General features: G+C 32.4%; 2 protein-coding genes across 4 annotated transcripts in view; one reads left to right on the forward strand and one right to left on the reverse strand.

Moving 5' to 3' along the window:
* The window catches only part of LOC127733824 (uncharacterized), a 131,146-nt gene that overhangs the window by 30,125 nt on the left and 84,076 nt on the right, over window positions 1-16,945 (forward strand). The window lies entirely within an intron of this gene.
* Window positions 423-16,201, reverse strand: LOC127733823 (epoxide hydrolase 4-like). Of its 3 annotated transcripts, none has more exons than XM_052243214.1 (6): window positions 15,680-16,201; window positions 8,969-9,093; window positions 6,363-6,475; window positions 4,725-4,893; window positions 1,211-1,362; window positions 423-971 (listed from the first exon to the last, which is right to left on the reverse strand). In XM_052243214.1, the coding sequence occupies exons 1-6, from the start codon at window positions 15,872-15,874 to the stop codon at window positions 706-708; spliced, it is 1,020 nt and encodes a 339-aa protein (XP_052099174.1). In that variant the 5' UTR covers window positions 15,875-16,201; the 3' UTR covers window positions 423-705. The 3 variants fall into 3 exon arrangements, with proteins under 3 accessions (XP_052099174.1, XP_052099176.1, XP_052099177.1); XM_052243216.1 differs by lacking the exon at window positions 15,680-16,201 and adding an exon at window positions 15,386-15,483; XM_052243217.1 differs by lacking the exon at window positions 15,680-16,201 and adding an exon at window positions 12,819-12,870.

The following is a 16,945-nucleotide window of genomic DNA, read 5'->3' on the forward strand; positions in this document are numbered from 1 at the left end:
CATAAGCACATCTCATTTCCATGGAGATTATTTGGCTCCGCCCTTCAGTCATGGTCTTGACTATGAATGTTTTGCACAGATTACAAGTTAAAGTTTGTGATTAGATCAGTTTAAGACGAACCATTAATGTTAAGTCAGTTATATGTGGTATTCAGTTGTATTAGCATTTTCAAGTCTCATTTCGCTGAAGATTATATGGCCCAGCCCCCTCAACAAGGTCAACTGACTTTGAAACCTTTCCATCATTTACAAGCCTGTGAAAGTATGTGTTTTGGATAGTTTAAAGGTAACTACTTATGATAAGTCAATGGTATTTGACATGCAGTGTTATAAGCATTTGCATTTCTCTTTTCCATGGAGGTTATTTGGCCCTGCACCTTCAGACATGGTTTATTGACTTGAATGTTTTGTATAGATTACAATTTAAAATATTACCATTTTAATTTCAACATTTGTATTACACTATCAAAATTGCAAAAAGGCGAGACATATCTCTGTGTCAACAGATAGTTTATTATATAAATACTCAATTTGAACAGAACATTTATAGCATTATACTAATTATACACATTTAAATGAAATAATCTGTACAAGTAAATAAATTATGATAGAAATAATTACTAGTATTCTTGATATACATAATAAAAGTATAATATATATATATATATATATATGTGTTTGTGTTTACATTTAACCGTTTAAGTGTTAGTAATTTTCATCCAGAAAATCTTGAATGGCGGTATTCACTTCATCAGCTTTATCAATGTGTGGCCAATGTCCAGCCTCATCTAAAATTTTGATTTTCATTTTTGGTAAATATTTTCTGTTCATTTCTGCTAGTTCAGTATCGAGAAATGAATCACCAGCACCCCAGATAATCAGGGATGGAATGTCGATCTCTGTTGATACTGTATCACAAAATTTTCTGTAACTCAATGCAGCTTTGTACAAGTTCAGTTGCTTTGAAAACCCTAAAACGGAAAGTATACAAAAATAGAAAAATGTAGAAATCAAGTGATCTGTATTAGCTGTATAAACCGATACTTGCTTTAATACAACGATAATATGATGACTGGTAAGATTTACTTGTAACTTAACAATGTTCCTACACTGATATTGCCGAATAAATCTGCATTTTTGACAACAATTTCTTACAGATGCACATCTAAATATCCTTTTTTTTTAAATATCTTGACCTTATCCAACATACCATGTTTTGAATACATATAACGGTAAGCTTGTATTTCGTCATCAGTTACAGCACTGCCCAGTCTACCTCCACACATACATCGTAGAAATTCATAATCAAACACCCGAAGGAGAATGTCAGGAAGATAATGGACCTGGAACAGCACCATATACCTAGAAAACAAATATTGTTATATTTATTGTCTAATAAGCAACGTCTGTCAACCTATTCAGAGTTGAGGACTGTTTCTGTGTAGAAAGTAGAATGTTTATATTAGAGAACTCTTGCATGATACCAACATTTGAAGTCTAATTTTCAGTATAAAGAGAGGCGACTTTTACCACAATAGTTGCTTATAAATCATATCCTAATTCATGTCGATTGATTCTTCTTCATTTCTTACCAGACCAGTATATTCAATCAAAAAATCTTCCTGCCCTTACCCAACCCCCGAAAATCAATTGGTTGTCTTCTTATGTATGATGATACTCATATAATGCTCCCAAATAGTTACTGGCTTTTGAAGAAAGTTCCTTGGACTTGGTGTTCTGTATATATTTCTTTATCGAAGTACAGATGTGCTGTTTACTATGATGACCAAAAGATCATATGGGTGATGAATAAATGATAAAGATAACACATCTTAGAACTGCTAGATGCAAGTTAGAGTAAATACTGTATTGCAATTTGGTGTACAAGTGTTGCTTGCTGAAGTCCGGTGTCAAATATTTTATGCATATTTAGAACGATAACAAATACAACAAAAAAAGCCGGCATTATACAAAGGGCAAGGCATTTTGTCTTGCAACTGGGCAGTCGCATAAAGACCCTGAGAAGTTGTTAAAAAAGTGCTTTCCCATGCAAAGCGCGCTACTCTCTCCTATAACAAGAGGTATGATTTAATGTACTTATTCCACCCTGATGCGATTGTGTGTCAAAGTAGTCGGACAGAGGACCGACACCTTCTCAGTCGTATCTTGTTGGGAATATAAATACGAAGATGTGGTATAAGTGCCAATAAGACAACTCTCCATCCAAGTCACAATGTATAAAAAGTTAACAATTATAGGTCACAGTACGGCCTTCAACACGGAGCCTTGGCTCACACCGAACAGCAAGCTATAAAGGGCCCCAACATGAGTAGTGTAAAACAATTCAAACAGGAAAACTAACGGTTTAATCTATATGAGAAACGAGAAACATCTATGAACCACACCAACAACGACAACCACTGAACAACAAGCTTCTGACTTTGAACAGGTGCATAAAAATGCAGCGGGTTTAAACGTTTTATCAGGCGCCAACCTTCACCCTAACGTGAGACAGTAGCGTAACATTACAACATAAAAAGACACACTATAAAATATCAATTGAAATGGCTTAAATCGATCAAAAAGACATTTAAACAAAAACAAGTAAACATACACTGAACGAATAAGTTTGATCTATGACACAATATGAATACAATATTAAAACGTAGGTGCCTATATAACATAGACGTTACAGGTAGTAATAAAACAGATATAGGAAGAGTGTCAATAAGACAACTCTTACCTGGCACAAAATTGCGTTAAATAAAACATCGTACACAGATAAATTTAAATATAATAATTTTGTTGTTACGAGTACGGAAGTACACATTTTTTACAAAATTAATAAATTTGTTGTTCAGAGTACGAGTACAGAAGTGAAAATTTATCGTCATACTTAATACTTATCAAAGGTGGTACATATTAAAAATAGTGAGACGAGATATAAAACAAAATAAGTAAACATTGAATTACAGAAATGCATTACAAATTGTGTCAACAGGTCAAACTACACGAAAGTACGATTGAGAGTACTCTCAGTTACTGAAAGCTAGTTAAAAGCAATAAAACAATTAACAATAAAAAATCATGCATCAGAGACTTAAACCAATTAAAACACATCCCAGGGATTTAGTGTTTTAACGCCATGGACAGTCAAAGAAGACATGGCATGTGCAATGCCAAAATAAAAGTATCGACAGGCAGTAGGATCGTTAGGATTTAACCTTATAATAAATATGTATCATGTTATCTATAGATAAAGCAATCTCTAGAAAGAAAATTAACGTGGATGTGTATATATACATCCCAAAAATCATTCGAAAAGAATACAAATTTAGTTATGTTTTAATTTTTTGATGACAAAATCGATGTTAGTGCCAATGTAAACAATATTCAAAGATCTTATTACAAAATTAAAAAGATAACCTTTACTAATAAGTTTGTTTAAAGGGTCGATGAGTTTACACGGATCACATAGTGATTTCCGCGCTTTTAGTACAATATTACCGTAAAATTTAGGATCTGAAATACCGTTTTAATAAGTTTTCAACAGGTACAGCCAAATTTACTAATCAAATCTTTGTATCTACGAAAGAATTAGTAAATGTTTTTAGTAATTTATGGTAGCGAAATCTCTGACTTAATGATTTACAAGTGATGCATTGATTACGTTCGTTAAAATCTATGATATCACTACACATGGTCATACCGAACGAGTTGGGATATATAAACACCGTATGATGGAGCCAAAGGAACATCGCCGTCTAAAAAAGGAAAATTAACAATAGGGAATGGAAAATCGTCTCTTTTGTCGTAAATTTTAGTATGGAGATTCCCTTTAGAAATTGAAATGTCTAAATCTAGAAAAGGACAACTAATGCTGTTTATGTTAGATTTATTTAAAGTAAGTCTCTTTGTGTAAATTTCGGTAGTCTGGATTATTTAACGAAAAAATAGCATCGAGATAACCGTATGTATTGTTAAATGTGTCAAACAAATGTAACAATGACGTGTCTTTACTGAGTTTGGTCATAAACTGTGATTCATAGCAATACAGGGATAAATCTGCTATTACAGGGGCGCAATTAGTGCCCATAGGAATACCTACTACCTGTCGATACAATTTATCGCCGAAACGTACATATATGTTGTCCAGGAGAAAATTTAAAGCTTCAATCATATCTTCACATTTCTAGTAGGTGTATCTAGCATACTTTCCTTTTTCGTTACAGAAAAAAGGCTTTAAACGAGTTACAGCAAATCAATTTGAAATGAGATTTTTCAAAAGACCATTTCATTAAATATGAAAAAATTTTCTTGATAAGATTGTATGGAAGTGTTGTGTAGGGAGTAGTAAATCATAACTGAATTAAAAGGGAACTCTAGAAGTCTGGGTGACCATGTTTCAAAACCTAAAGTAACCCTTGTTGGTGCTTGTAGTATGAAGTGGTTCAATAGTTTTTAGCTTACTTCGTTATTTTCGTTTTCCCTAAAATTCGACAGCGTTGTTGACAACAGTTTTACATGATCGTTTGATTACTCATCCTAAAGACCTTATAGAATTAAGAGTGTGGTGAAAGCGAGACCATATATATCACATGCATATATAAAAAATATTCATTGCTCCTAAGTCTTCGTTCCTGGAACTTCCGGCATTTAGTTAGTTTAAAGTAATGTATAATTCATTGAAAAAGTAAAAAAAAAAAAAAAAAAAAAACAGTTACCAAGACTTTGCTTTCTGTGACTTTCTTGTTTTAACTGCTTCTAAAAACGCTGCAGGATGTGGAGAATTCAAAATAATCAATTTATCAACTAACTCTGGAAATTTTGTAGCAACATGATACGCTACTGTTCCTCCGAAGTCATGGGCTACCAATATACACGACTTGTAATCTGAAAAAAAAAATCTTCATGAACAAATGTGTATAAGAATTTATAATTGATCAAAGTCTACTCGAAATAGCATATGTGTATGGTATCATGTTATGTTCAATCATAGTGCAACAAATTTCAGAGGTCATACAATATCCTGGAAGGACCCGATTTGGACATTTTGTTTACCGTCAACATCATAACCTGATGTGGTCATTATACGAGACCCAGGTTTGCTTCGTTTTAAAGTCACAAATTAATGAAAGCTAACGGATTTAAACAATTTTCGTGGTCAGAAAATGAGGTCATAGCCAGATGAACCGTGCCAGATGGACATGAACATTTGTTGTATACGCCAAATATAGTTGCTTATAGGAATTGAAATCCAGGCCCAACCAAGAAAACTTAACGTTGATAACTATGTTAAAATCAGATGAACCCTGTCTTACGGACATGTATACCTTGTGAAGATTCAATATATCAAATACTGTTGTCTAAATACTCATTATAACTGCAAAAAATAAAGTAATAAAAAACGATGCAGTTTTTAAAAGCGGACATTTAACCATGCAAATGAGGTATATATGACACCTGACATATGTCATCCGTTGCGGTGAATACTAATTTTTATCAGGTCAATGCGTCAGGCATATTATCTTAATTTTCTTGCGTAATACGGTTTCGAACTAGACAATCCGTTTGGAGGAAAGACTGTACAAGGTATACTAAACCTAACAAAACTAAAACCCGTTTAGAGGCAATAAATACACCTAAATTTTATTGAAAACGTATAAAAAGCTTGGGGATTTTTTATTGCGTTCATTTGCTTGTATTTCGGCGTGTGCAAAATTATACCAAAAAAAATCAAATAAACGAAAACAAATTAAAGTAATAGTATCTTTTTTCTCACAAAATCTTGGATTGAAATGCTAAAATCTTCCAAGCACACACCACTCATCACTACCATTTTGACATGACCCAATTATTTCGTCCTAAGCAGATTAATACAAATATTTAGGTGCGAAAAGTATTTTTTGTTTCTTCTACACACGAACATCTTTTTTTATCCCAAATCGCCATTTTGACAATTCCATTAAATGTTTAGATCTGAGGCGATCAGTTTTAGTAGATTCGATAATTTTTAAAGAAAAATTCTGAACGTTTAGGCCTTTTTTGTTTATTTGGTCATTTCCCCTTTTACAGATAACGGTAGATAAGGTTTCATGGTAGCCACATTCCAGCAAGCTGTGTGTTCATTTTCGCGTAGGATAAAAATTTTGTGGAGAAAAAAATCTAATTTCAGAAACACGCATTTTAACAGAATAAGAACACAGGTGGAATACTATACTTTGTCTCATTCCAAACTGTACGTTTTGAAGAGAAAATGTATTAGAATGTACTGAATTGTAATGGAAAATATTACTCGAAAATATTACCCGATGACCCTCAACTGTTTTGCACAGTATATATAAACATCAGCAATATCTTACTTAAAGCTCGTACAAGGTTGGAAATGTCTTCTCTTATTTTCGAAGTTAAGTAAGCAGTGATTTCTGTTGGTTTGTCAGAATCTCCAAATCCTTTCAAGTCTATAGCAACTGTTCTGTTAAATAAATAAATTGTATAATATGGTTAACCAAAAGCTTTGGATACCTGAACTAGCATTCTGTAGCGAGCGCATTTTGATCCTGCTTTACAAATTATGTACCTTTTTTATTTCCTTGATTAAGTTGGTAATCCTGTTGGTAGCTGCACTGAACAAGGTTTTTTTTATTGAATGCTTTAAATGCATCATGATTTTACGTAATGGAAAGAAAATTATTAACAACACAACTTCTAGTTCATTGGCACTCATACCACATCTTCTTATATCTATATACCATGTTTACAACATGTGGGCTAGATAGGCAACAGAGAGGAGGTGCACGCACTAAGACATCGATAGGCAATAAAGAGGAGGTGCACGCACTAAGACATCGATAGGCAATAAAGAGGAGGTGCACGCACTAAGCCATCACATTTATGTGCCTGCATCAGGTCGGACTATATGTATCATGTGCTGTACGTTGTTGTCTGTCTTTGTAAGTCTTTCCGGGAAATAGATAGCAAACGAAATAATTGCCTGATTATCTGCTGCGTGTGAACTTCATAATATATAACGTATTTTCAGGACAACAAATATCATACGTAGGATCCAAATCTCGGGTATCTGGAGAAGGTTTGTTTTTCTGTAACAATAAGCATGCTGTATTATGTCCTGTCATCAAATTTGCTGATACTCATCAGCATTTCAACAGGTCACCAGTTAACCCTGGACGTAAGAAGTAGTTTTTTTATCTTTAAGAACAGTAAAAACATAAGATACAGTGTATGTAAATCAAGAACATATGAAATCAATAGTGTTTTTAAAATGTTATGAAAGTTCACTTAACTAGTTTGAACACCCAGGGTTGACTAGGAATATTGCCCTTTATGAGTGTCTTGGGTGGGTCTTTATTTATATGTATTTCTCAACTTTTCTTGATTCTTTATTGTTTTGCCCTTTGATTCTCTATTCTGTTAACCCCATTCAGACTTTACTTTATGGGCGTTAAAGAGTAGCAACAAATTTTATGATGATCTGACATAATCACAGCTGTTCTATTTGGTAAATATAAATATATTTTCTATGTATAAAACAGTATGTCTTCGACGAATGTCTTTCATGAGAAACATCTGTTTTTGTTTAAATATAGGCATGTAAAGAATGGTGCAGATTTCCGTTGCAACGACACGTATTTCTTCATATGCATGAATATATTTAAGAGATACATATTTCCCTTTATATTTTTCTTGTTATATACACTACATCTTTTACTGAATATTTTGTATCCTGCCCATATCTCTGACTGAATACTGTGTATCCTACCCATATCTCTGACTGAATACTTTTTATCCTACCCATATCTCTTACTGAATACTTTATATTCTACCCATATCTCTGACTGAATACGGTTAATCCTATCTATATCTCTTACTGAATACTTTATATTCTACCCATATCTCTAACTGAATACTTTGTATCCTACCCATATCTCTAACTGAATACTTTGTATCCTACCCATATCTCTGACTGAACACTTTGTATCCTATCCATATCTCTGACTAAATACTTTGTATCCTACCTATATCTCTGACTGAATACTGTGTATCCTACCTATATCTCTGACTGAATACTTTGTATCCTACCTATATCTCTGACTGAATACTTTGTATCTTACCTATATCTCTGACTGAACACTTTGTATCCTACCTTTATCTCTGACTAAATACTGTTAATCCTACCTATATCTCTTACTGAATACTTTGTATCCTACCTATATCTCTGACTGAATACTCTTTATCATAACTATATCTCTGAGTGAATACTTTGTATCCTACCTATATCTCTGACTGAACACTTTGTATCCTATCTATATCTCTGACTAAATACTGTTAATCCTACCCATATCTCTGAGTGAATACTTTGTATCCTACCTATATACCTCTGACTGAACACTTTGTATCCTACCTATATCTCTGACTAAATACTGTTAATCCTTCCCATATCTCTGAGTGAATACTTTGTATCCTACCTATATACCTCTGACTGAACACTTTGTATCTTACCTATATCTCTGAATAAATACTGTTAATCCTACCCATATCTCTGAGTGAATACTTTGTATCCTACCTATATCTCTGAGTGAATACTTTGTATCCTACCTATATCTCTGACTGAATACTTTGTATCCTACCTCTATCTCTTACTAAATACTTTGTATCCTACCTATATCTCTTACTAAATACTTTGTATCCTACCCATATCTCTGAGTGAATACTTTGTATCCTACCTATATCTCTGACTGAATACTTTGTATCCTACCTATATCTCTAACTGAATACTTTGTATCCTACCTACATCTCTGAGTGAATACTTTGTATCCTACCTATATCTCTGAGTGAATACTTTGTATCCTACCTATATCTCTAACTGAATACTTTGTATCCTACCCATATCTATGACTGAATACTTTGTATCCTACCTATATTTCTGATTGAGTACTATATAACATACCTATATCTTCGACTGAATTCTTTAATTTGATGTCTCCACGCAAACCAGAAGTCAGGAAAACCATGTAGGAACAACATCAGTGGTTTGTCATTATTTCCTTTACTAACGCAATGCCATTTAACATCCTAGAAATTATATAAAATATGTTAATGAGAGTCGCTCTTCTTTTTGATAATAAGAGCATAATGTCTTTTCAGCATCTGCTTCTCATCTATTTCGTGTGTGAATATTATTCATCATTAACAAAAACACAAATACCTCACTAGAAATTTTCTTATTATTAGCATATTTTTTTTAAATTATTGTAGAATCATACTGTACATCATACACTCAAATAATTTGCTTTAGAATACAATTAGGGGTTGTTTTTTTAATATTCTGGAAGGATGGGGCGCAGGAGGATTTTTAAATGAATATTCTCGTCTATTGAGAACTAAAAATAAACAAACTTGCTCAAAACAGAATGAAAATAAACAGTTTACCAAAGTATATGCCGGATATAAATGTGTATAAAAGTGAAAATTGAAAATAAGTTTTTGACCGGTAAAGCCAGAAAATTAGTCGCTCCAAACAATGTGAATGACTAAGAGCCAACGTCGCTCATCGCATTTCTATGCAAGTTGTTTAATTACATCAAAGTAACAAAACTAATATTGTCTCTTATGGTTGAATCTTCCAACCCCACCCCTCCCCTCCCCTTAAAAACTGCCAAACTCCTCAGTACTAATACCCAGACTGACAGACAATTATCCTCTCAAACTGAGAAGGCTATCAGCAACTGTAAATGGTACTCATATGTTATCAACACACGCTTGGTAACACAATAAAAATCGTTTTACTGTGTTGCACTTTCATGTAGATAACAATTCTATTTCACAATTTCTATGAATAGAATAGAATAGAATATTTTATTTACCAAATTAGGGCCCCAGGAGGACATATAGCATACAAACAATATTATTATAAACAATTCTATGTTATTATTGGTATATAATCAGACAATAGATTTGAGTAAAGATTGCGTTAAAATCAATATGATATTAATGTTCACGAACACTTTTATGACAAATATATCCTTTCTAAATTCATTTTCGGGTTCAGTAACATTATTTTTAGTTATATGACACAAAATGCGACCTTACAGAGAACAGGTCGTGAAGCAAAGATTACCACCACCAGTTCTGAGGATCACGAATTAGGGACTGTGAAAGAAAAATGTCGTGCCGGAAACAGACTTTCGGATATTCCAAATGCATCAATTCAAGACAAATTGTACGCTATCCGAAATTATTTGTCTTCAATTCCTTCAATTTCTAGTCTTGTTTGTGTGTATGCGCACCAACAAGAATGAGTGAAATGAAAGTTAAACTTTCATTTCATGGACACATACGACAGTGGGAAAACTGGTTACCAAAGAATCTCGCTTCAAAATAGAACTTTTCAATGTTTGAAGCGTTCTTCAACTATCAGTGACCTCTGTGGATAGTAAACTAGGAATTGATAGTAAACCGTAAATACATATTATTTCTATTCTATTTATGATAAAACGACATTAGCTACGAGATATAACAAAATTAAAATATGATTTTTTTTTGTTTTGTTCAATCACTAAAGAAAGTGAAATAATGAAATAATAATTCGCTTTTAGCAACCATTTTGGTTCAATTTTGTCGAAATAAGCCAAGAAACATCGCTGATGAATTATTCACTTGCAAGTGAATAATTCGGCCTCATTGAATTCGTATTCATGTGACCTTCAATTCAACCCCTTACCTAGAGATGGGTTACGCATAAGCTAGGCGTGGAAAATGAGGGCAAGTTGGATGGAACAGAAATTTGTTTTGCAGCAGGCCACCCATAAGGATCCCTCATAAAGTTGTTGCCAATGGTTCTTTCACCTGCAGATGCTATACCCAAGTCAACCCTTGGGGTGACAGAATGTGAAGTTCAAATACCGCTATCATATATAAACACCGATTCCATTAAATAAAATTGATTTACCTATGTCGAACTATTTGTGCGAGGGGGTCAAATTTAGCACAAATTCACAACTTGAGTAATATAATAATTGATCTATTGATACCTAAATTTTGCAGATGGTGTTTATAAAAAGGGATTTCCACTATTTTGACAAGAAATGTTAGAAACGTGTCTAAAACGTACATGTGTAAACAATACAACAGATGTTTGTCTAAAACATGCACGTTAAAGGCTGGCCTATGAAATTATAAAATATATGCTCTTAATTAGTTTCTAATTGCAGGCAAAGTTTGGTAATAGTCTAAGATGAATATTTAAATGATAAAGGTTATATGCTTAAATTGACCTTTGGAATTCTTGATATAAACTCGTGAATTGCTCACCTGGCTAACGAATGCCCTTGATAACATGTACGTTTTAGACACGTTTCTAACATTTCTTGTCAACATAGTGGAAATCCCTTTTTATAAACACCATCTGCAAAATTTAGGTATCAATAGATCAATTATTATATTACTCAAGTTGTGAATTTGTGCTAAATTTGACCCCCTCGCACAAATAGTTCGACATAGGTAAATCAATTTTATTTAAGTGATCACTCCCTCTTTTAATTTTATTTAAGTGATCACTCCCTCTTAATTGAAAAGGGGAGATATTTTAAAATCCCAAGAGAGGAACGACTTTGTCATAAATGTAAAATACTAGAGGATGAGAAACATTTTTTACTCTATTGTGATTATAATAAAACACTAAGAAATGCCTTTTTGAACACATATGTACTGAAAATAATAACTTTAATAATTTAAATGAAGAAGAAAAAATTCATTATTTACTAAATCCATCAACGCCTTTACAAACAAATAAGTTAGGATCCTTCTTGAAAAAGTCATTAGAACTGAGGGCAAGGGACTCTTAACAACTTGTTTGTTTTTATAAATTTTGATGCTGTTTTTATTGTGTTTGTTTGATATGTATGTATATATGTTTATTGTGTTAATACATGTTGGTCACAAACTGTAAAGTTTATAAGACAATAAAATATTTGATTTGATTTGATTTGATTTGATAACCATGACTTTTCTAAAATTACCTGACCAATAGATTGAATACCCATTCTTATCTTGCTTGTTTCTTGCAGTAAAGTTTGATTACTTTGCGGAAATTTTGTATCGCCAAATACAATTAAAAGAGATTATGTCAATATCCTCTGAATTGTTAAAAAACAATTTCAAGCGTTATTAAAAAAGTATAACAAAAATACCGAACTCCAAGGTAAATTCAAAAAGGAATTCCATAAAAACTGACAAAATCAAACGTTAGACTTTATCAACCAACGTAACGAATGGAAAACAACTGTCATATTCCTGACTTGGTAAAGGCATTTTCCGAACAAAATTCGGGTCACAGCTTTATCTTATGTGTATTTTGAGATTCTTAACCTAAACCAAAACTCCATTGGAAATAAAGGTACATATTTTGTTTTAATACCAAATCGTTTTGTTTAAGATTGCAATCCTATTATAAAAAATTTAACAAAAAATTGTGATGTTTCAAAATTGTCCTCATCATTAAAGAGTTAAAACCTGTTTTTACATCTGGTTTTGTTTAGTAACTCCTTCTTATATTCGTAAATTCCTATTCTCCAAATTTAAGTTTTGACAACAAAAATGTCATTTCATCGTGGTTCATGAAAATTTGGTCGAAATTAATCAAAAGATTTTATATGAGAGAGAGCATTTAGCACAGCCATAGATTTATAAACCCATATCTATGGGTTTATAGATCTATGGTACAGCAGATAAGTATTTAGCACGTGCATGTTTGATTATCTAATTTTCTTCATGACCTGCATGTTAGTTTTACTACTTACTTTATTGATTATTCTCCAAACAATGTACAAGTGTTTCGGTTATTGAGTACCACTTAAGTCAACACCAGGGGAGATTATTTATTAGGTGTGGGCATATCGGCTTTTACTAGAAACATTTCAGCACCTGTCAAGGTGAAAAATACCATCAACACTTTTAATAAATCAGATTTCCAGATTGTCTCTATTACACACACCGCATATCCCTATTTCTCTTAATATGTCGTGTCATATTAGAACATTGTCTGGAATATTCTCATGTCGGGACTTCATTCTGAGCAATACTTTGAAAAAAAAATTAAAATTGTGAGCACACTGAACCTATCGAACTGAAAAAAGAAGCATTTAATTCTTATAATTACAATTTCATTTAAATGCAATATTTAAGAAATAGCTAGTTACGTGGTTTGTTTTAAATATATTCATACGCATTTTTGAAATGTGTCAACAAGAGCACATGCAGTCAGGTATATATTGCGTTTTACATCGCTTTAAAACACCCGAGGTATTTTCATAGACATAAATTGATCTGACGTCCGCGATGGCATGTTTTTAGCGATTTGAAATCTTGGACCTTATTTTTTACTCAAAAAATAATATTCAGTTCAAAGTTTACTACTTTTTTAAATATAAAATTAACCATTTTTGAATCTTTTGAAGTTGGAAATCTTTGTTCTGGTAAAGGGAATAAGCCCATTGAAACCATCAGTGCACTTCCCCCTTTCCCGAAAGCGGTTTGCTTCACTAATTATAAGTATCAAGGTGCGTCAATTTCTACGTATATATAGACCTAAATACACACATATGCTAAGTAAAAAGGCACCAAATGCCATTTTTAAAATCTGAATTGACCCGTTTGGGTGATTGAATCTTTAAACTTTCGCAATCGCCTCCCTGACAGGGTTGACCTTGGCAAATCATTTCTCACGAGTAAATGCATCAATATTTACTAGATCAAAAGATTTTTTCATTTCCTTCCCAGCAGATAACATATTTTCTTTTTCAAGTGGATACAGGGAAGAACCAATAATCTATATATATAATGTAGGATAGTCATTTTCATTTACAATAGTACTAATTAAAATCGTTAATATTATATTTAGTACACCATTTGATAGATTGTACAATAAATGGTAGACCATGCCAAATAGTCAATTACACTTTTCTTTTAAAGACCTGTTAATTAAACCGTGTTTTCAAAAATATTAAAAAATTAAAAACATAAAATTACAAACTTTTCAATGCAAGTTAACGAAAAATTTAGACGAAAAGCTATTTTTATTAGATCTCTTGATAGATACATGTAAATAGTCTATTTTTTCTTAAAATGCATTGAAAAGTTCGCGTTTCATTCCAATAATTTCTGGAACTATGGCCGGTTTGGATAAGAAAATACGGATTGTCAAACAGAAATTACCAAACACACACAAAAAATCCCAATCTTGACGTTCATATAATCCCTCTTTCAAGGCAACATTATTCTTTCGCTATATAAAGATGAATCTTATTACACAATTACTTTCATATAATATTCGAAAAATTCATCGGGGAAAAGACTTAAGAGTGATCACAAATATAATCTCTTCATTCAAGTGTGTAGTACTATTCGATATTTTTAACTAAAACTGATCAATCTCAACTTTCTACGAAAATCTTTATATAAACATCTGTTTATTTTACACCAGGCCTTGCTTTCTGGTTACTTAAGTCTTGATAAACCTATCTATGTTATTGCAATTTTACTCTTCAGGGATTGAAATTTTTTTTTTGGCCCTGCAAATTTTAGGGAAATATGTGACATTTTTGCACTACTTTTTTTGCACAATTTTATAGCAAATAAATGCATATTGTTGCCATCAGGAGCGGATTCAGATGGGGGCGCCCGGCACGCGCCCCACCTGAGAAAGGGGGAAATGTCATTTATAGGTAAAATTACAACCATTTTTTATCAAAATATGTTTATCTAACTCCTAATTCTTATTGAATAGCGCCCCTAACATCAAATCCTGGGTCCAGCAGACTCTGAGCCAGCAGATACAGCAAAAATAATTTATATTTCACTTTTTTAACCACTGGAATTAAAAATTTATGGGAAATACTGATAGCATAGAATAGAATAGAATAGAATAGAATATTTTTATTTCCCAAATCACAGGGCCCATAAAGGGCATAAAATCAGATACAATTGATTTCCATAATTGGTAACAAAAACAATAATAGTCACTTGAAAATATATATTTAGTATATTAGCATAAGATAAGATAAGATAAGATAAGAATTTTATTAATCTAATCAAGAACCCATAAAGGGCATCATTTACAACAATATTAAGCACAATATGATTGGAAAAAAGAAAAACAGCATACATATGCATATATAATCATATATATATATATATATATATATATGACACAAACAGTATAAGCTTAATTTGTAAGGAAGCAAGGAAAAGAGGATGGTAAAATTTATGAGGTTCGATTAAAATTGTTTTTGCTAACTGCATATTGGTACCTAAGGATAAAACGTTCCCGGACCCATAATATAAACAAACAATAAAACTGTTTAAATACCTTTAAATAGTGTCTGAAGAAACAAAAACTATATGGTCCTTCCAATGCTTGTTCCTCTCGGAATTCACAACAAAAAAATCAACAATAAATCATACTCCCTTTTATTGGCAAATTGCCTGAGTAATTTTTAGATTTTTTGTAAAGTGTTTAGTGCGCAATACACACACAAACACTCACAAGAAAATAACTTTTGAAGTAACATTTTGTAATAGTGACTGTCCGTATGATATTGTAAGAACTGCTTAACTTATTCCACTGCAGATATATAAATATTTTATGTGACGACTTGCTTACCTTAAGTTGTATAAATTCATGCGAACCAAAACTTTCATCTAATAGACACTCCGGGCGAGTACATGGTGGCTTCTTGTTCAATCGACGCAAATATTGAATAGGATGCCCAACACACTTCCATAATAATTTAAATATCACACAAATTGCATAATTTAAGCCGACAATTTGATACACATATTTCTGAATGCCAGTCATACTAGACTTATATTAAAAATGTACTTCTAAAATGGTATATATTGATATATTACATCCATCCTATCGGACGATTCATTAAATAGTGCACGTTATCTCTCAAACTCGCAGATGTCTCTACAAGATAGAATAATCCAATACAGATTCCATTCTGGTACAAAGTTTTGTAGTTCGTCGGAAGAATAAATCAATATGCATGTATTGTGTGAATATAAATAGTTTTTTTCTAAGTATCCCTAAGGACAATGAATTATGTCTTCCTACATTAATTATGATGGGTTAATTTATTTTACCCGTCGTGAACATTCTTTATAGACACGTGTTGTTATGGTTATTATTCTGATGTATATTTGTTGTATGTTAAAATCATGTATCCATTGACCTGGAAAGATATGAAATGCACATGTGGCGAAGAATTGTATTTCCACTGTAGTTTTATGAAGAAGTAAGAAAATCATTCGAATTGCTTATTTTATATTGATAAAATCCGAGATTGCCCCAGCTGACGTCTGACGGCCTGACCCACGGCCCCAAATTTAAAGGTTTCTTTATCGATATTAGTAGCGAAGGAACAATCCGATACATTAACGTAAATATTTACAAGTCACATCAATACAACTTAATTATATATAAAAATGTATTGTTATAATAAGATATTAGTTAACTCAAGTCACATCAATACAACTTAATTATATATAAAAATGTATTGTTATAATAAGATATTACTTAACTCTTTATTTTAGACACTCCAATAAACACTTGAATGTCAAGATGTAGCTGTAATTAAATTTAACTGCCCATTATGTTACCTCATAATCTAATCGACTGCATTTTTTGCGTAATCTTCAGTTAAAAAGAAGAGGGATCGATGGGAAAGAAAGGGGGGTTGGGGGGGGGGGGGGGGGGGGGGCACATCAACCTTTCTTTGGTAGGGGTGAGCAGCTAAGACATCAAGTACCCCACCCTTTTCATATATTGTGTTTATCAAAAATATATACCCTGTCTGTCATATATCAATTAAAATTTTGTTTGAAAATATATATTTGGATATTTTTCATCTTCTCGTACATTAGT

The sequence above is a fragment of the Mytilus californianus genome, unplaced genomic scaffold (assembly GCF_021869535.1).
Source record: "Mytilus californianus isolate M0D057914Y unplaced genomic scaffold, xbMytCali1.0.p SCAF_3, whole genome shotgun sequence".
NCBI lineage: Eukaryota > Metazoa > Mollusca > Bivalvia > Mytilida > Mytilidae > Mytilus > Mytilus californianus.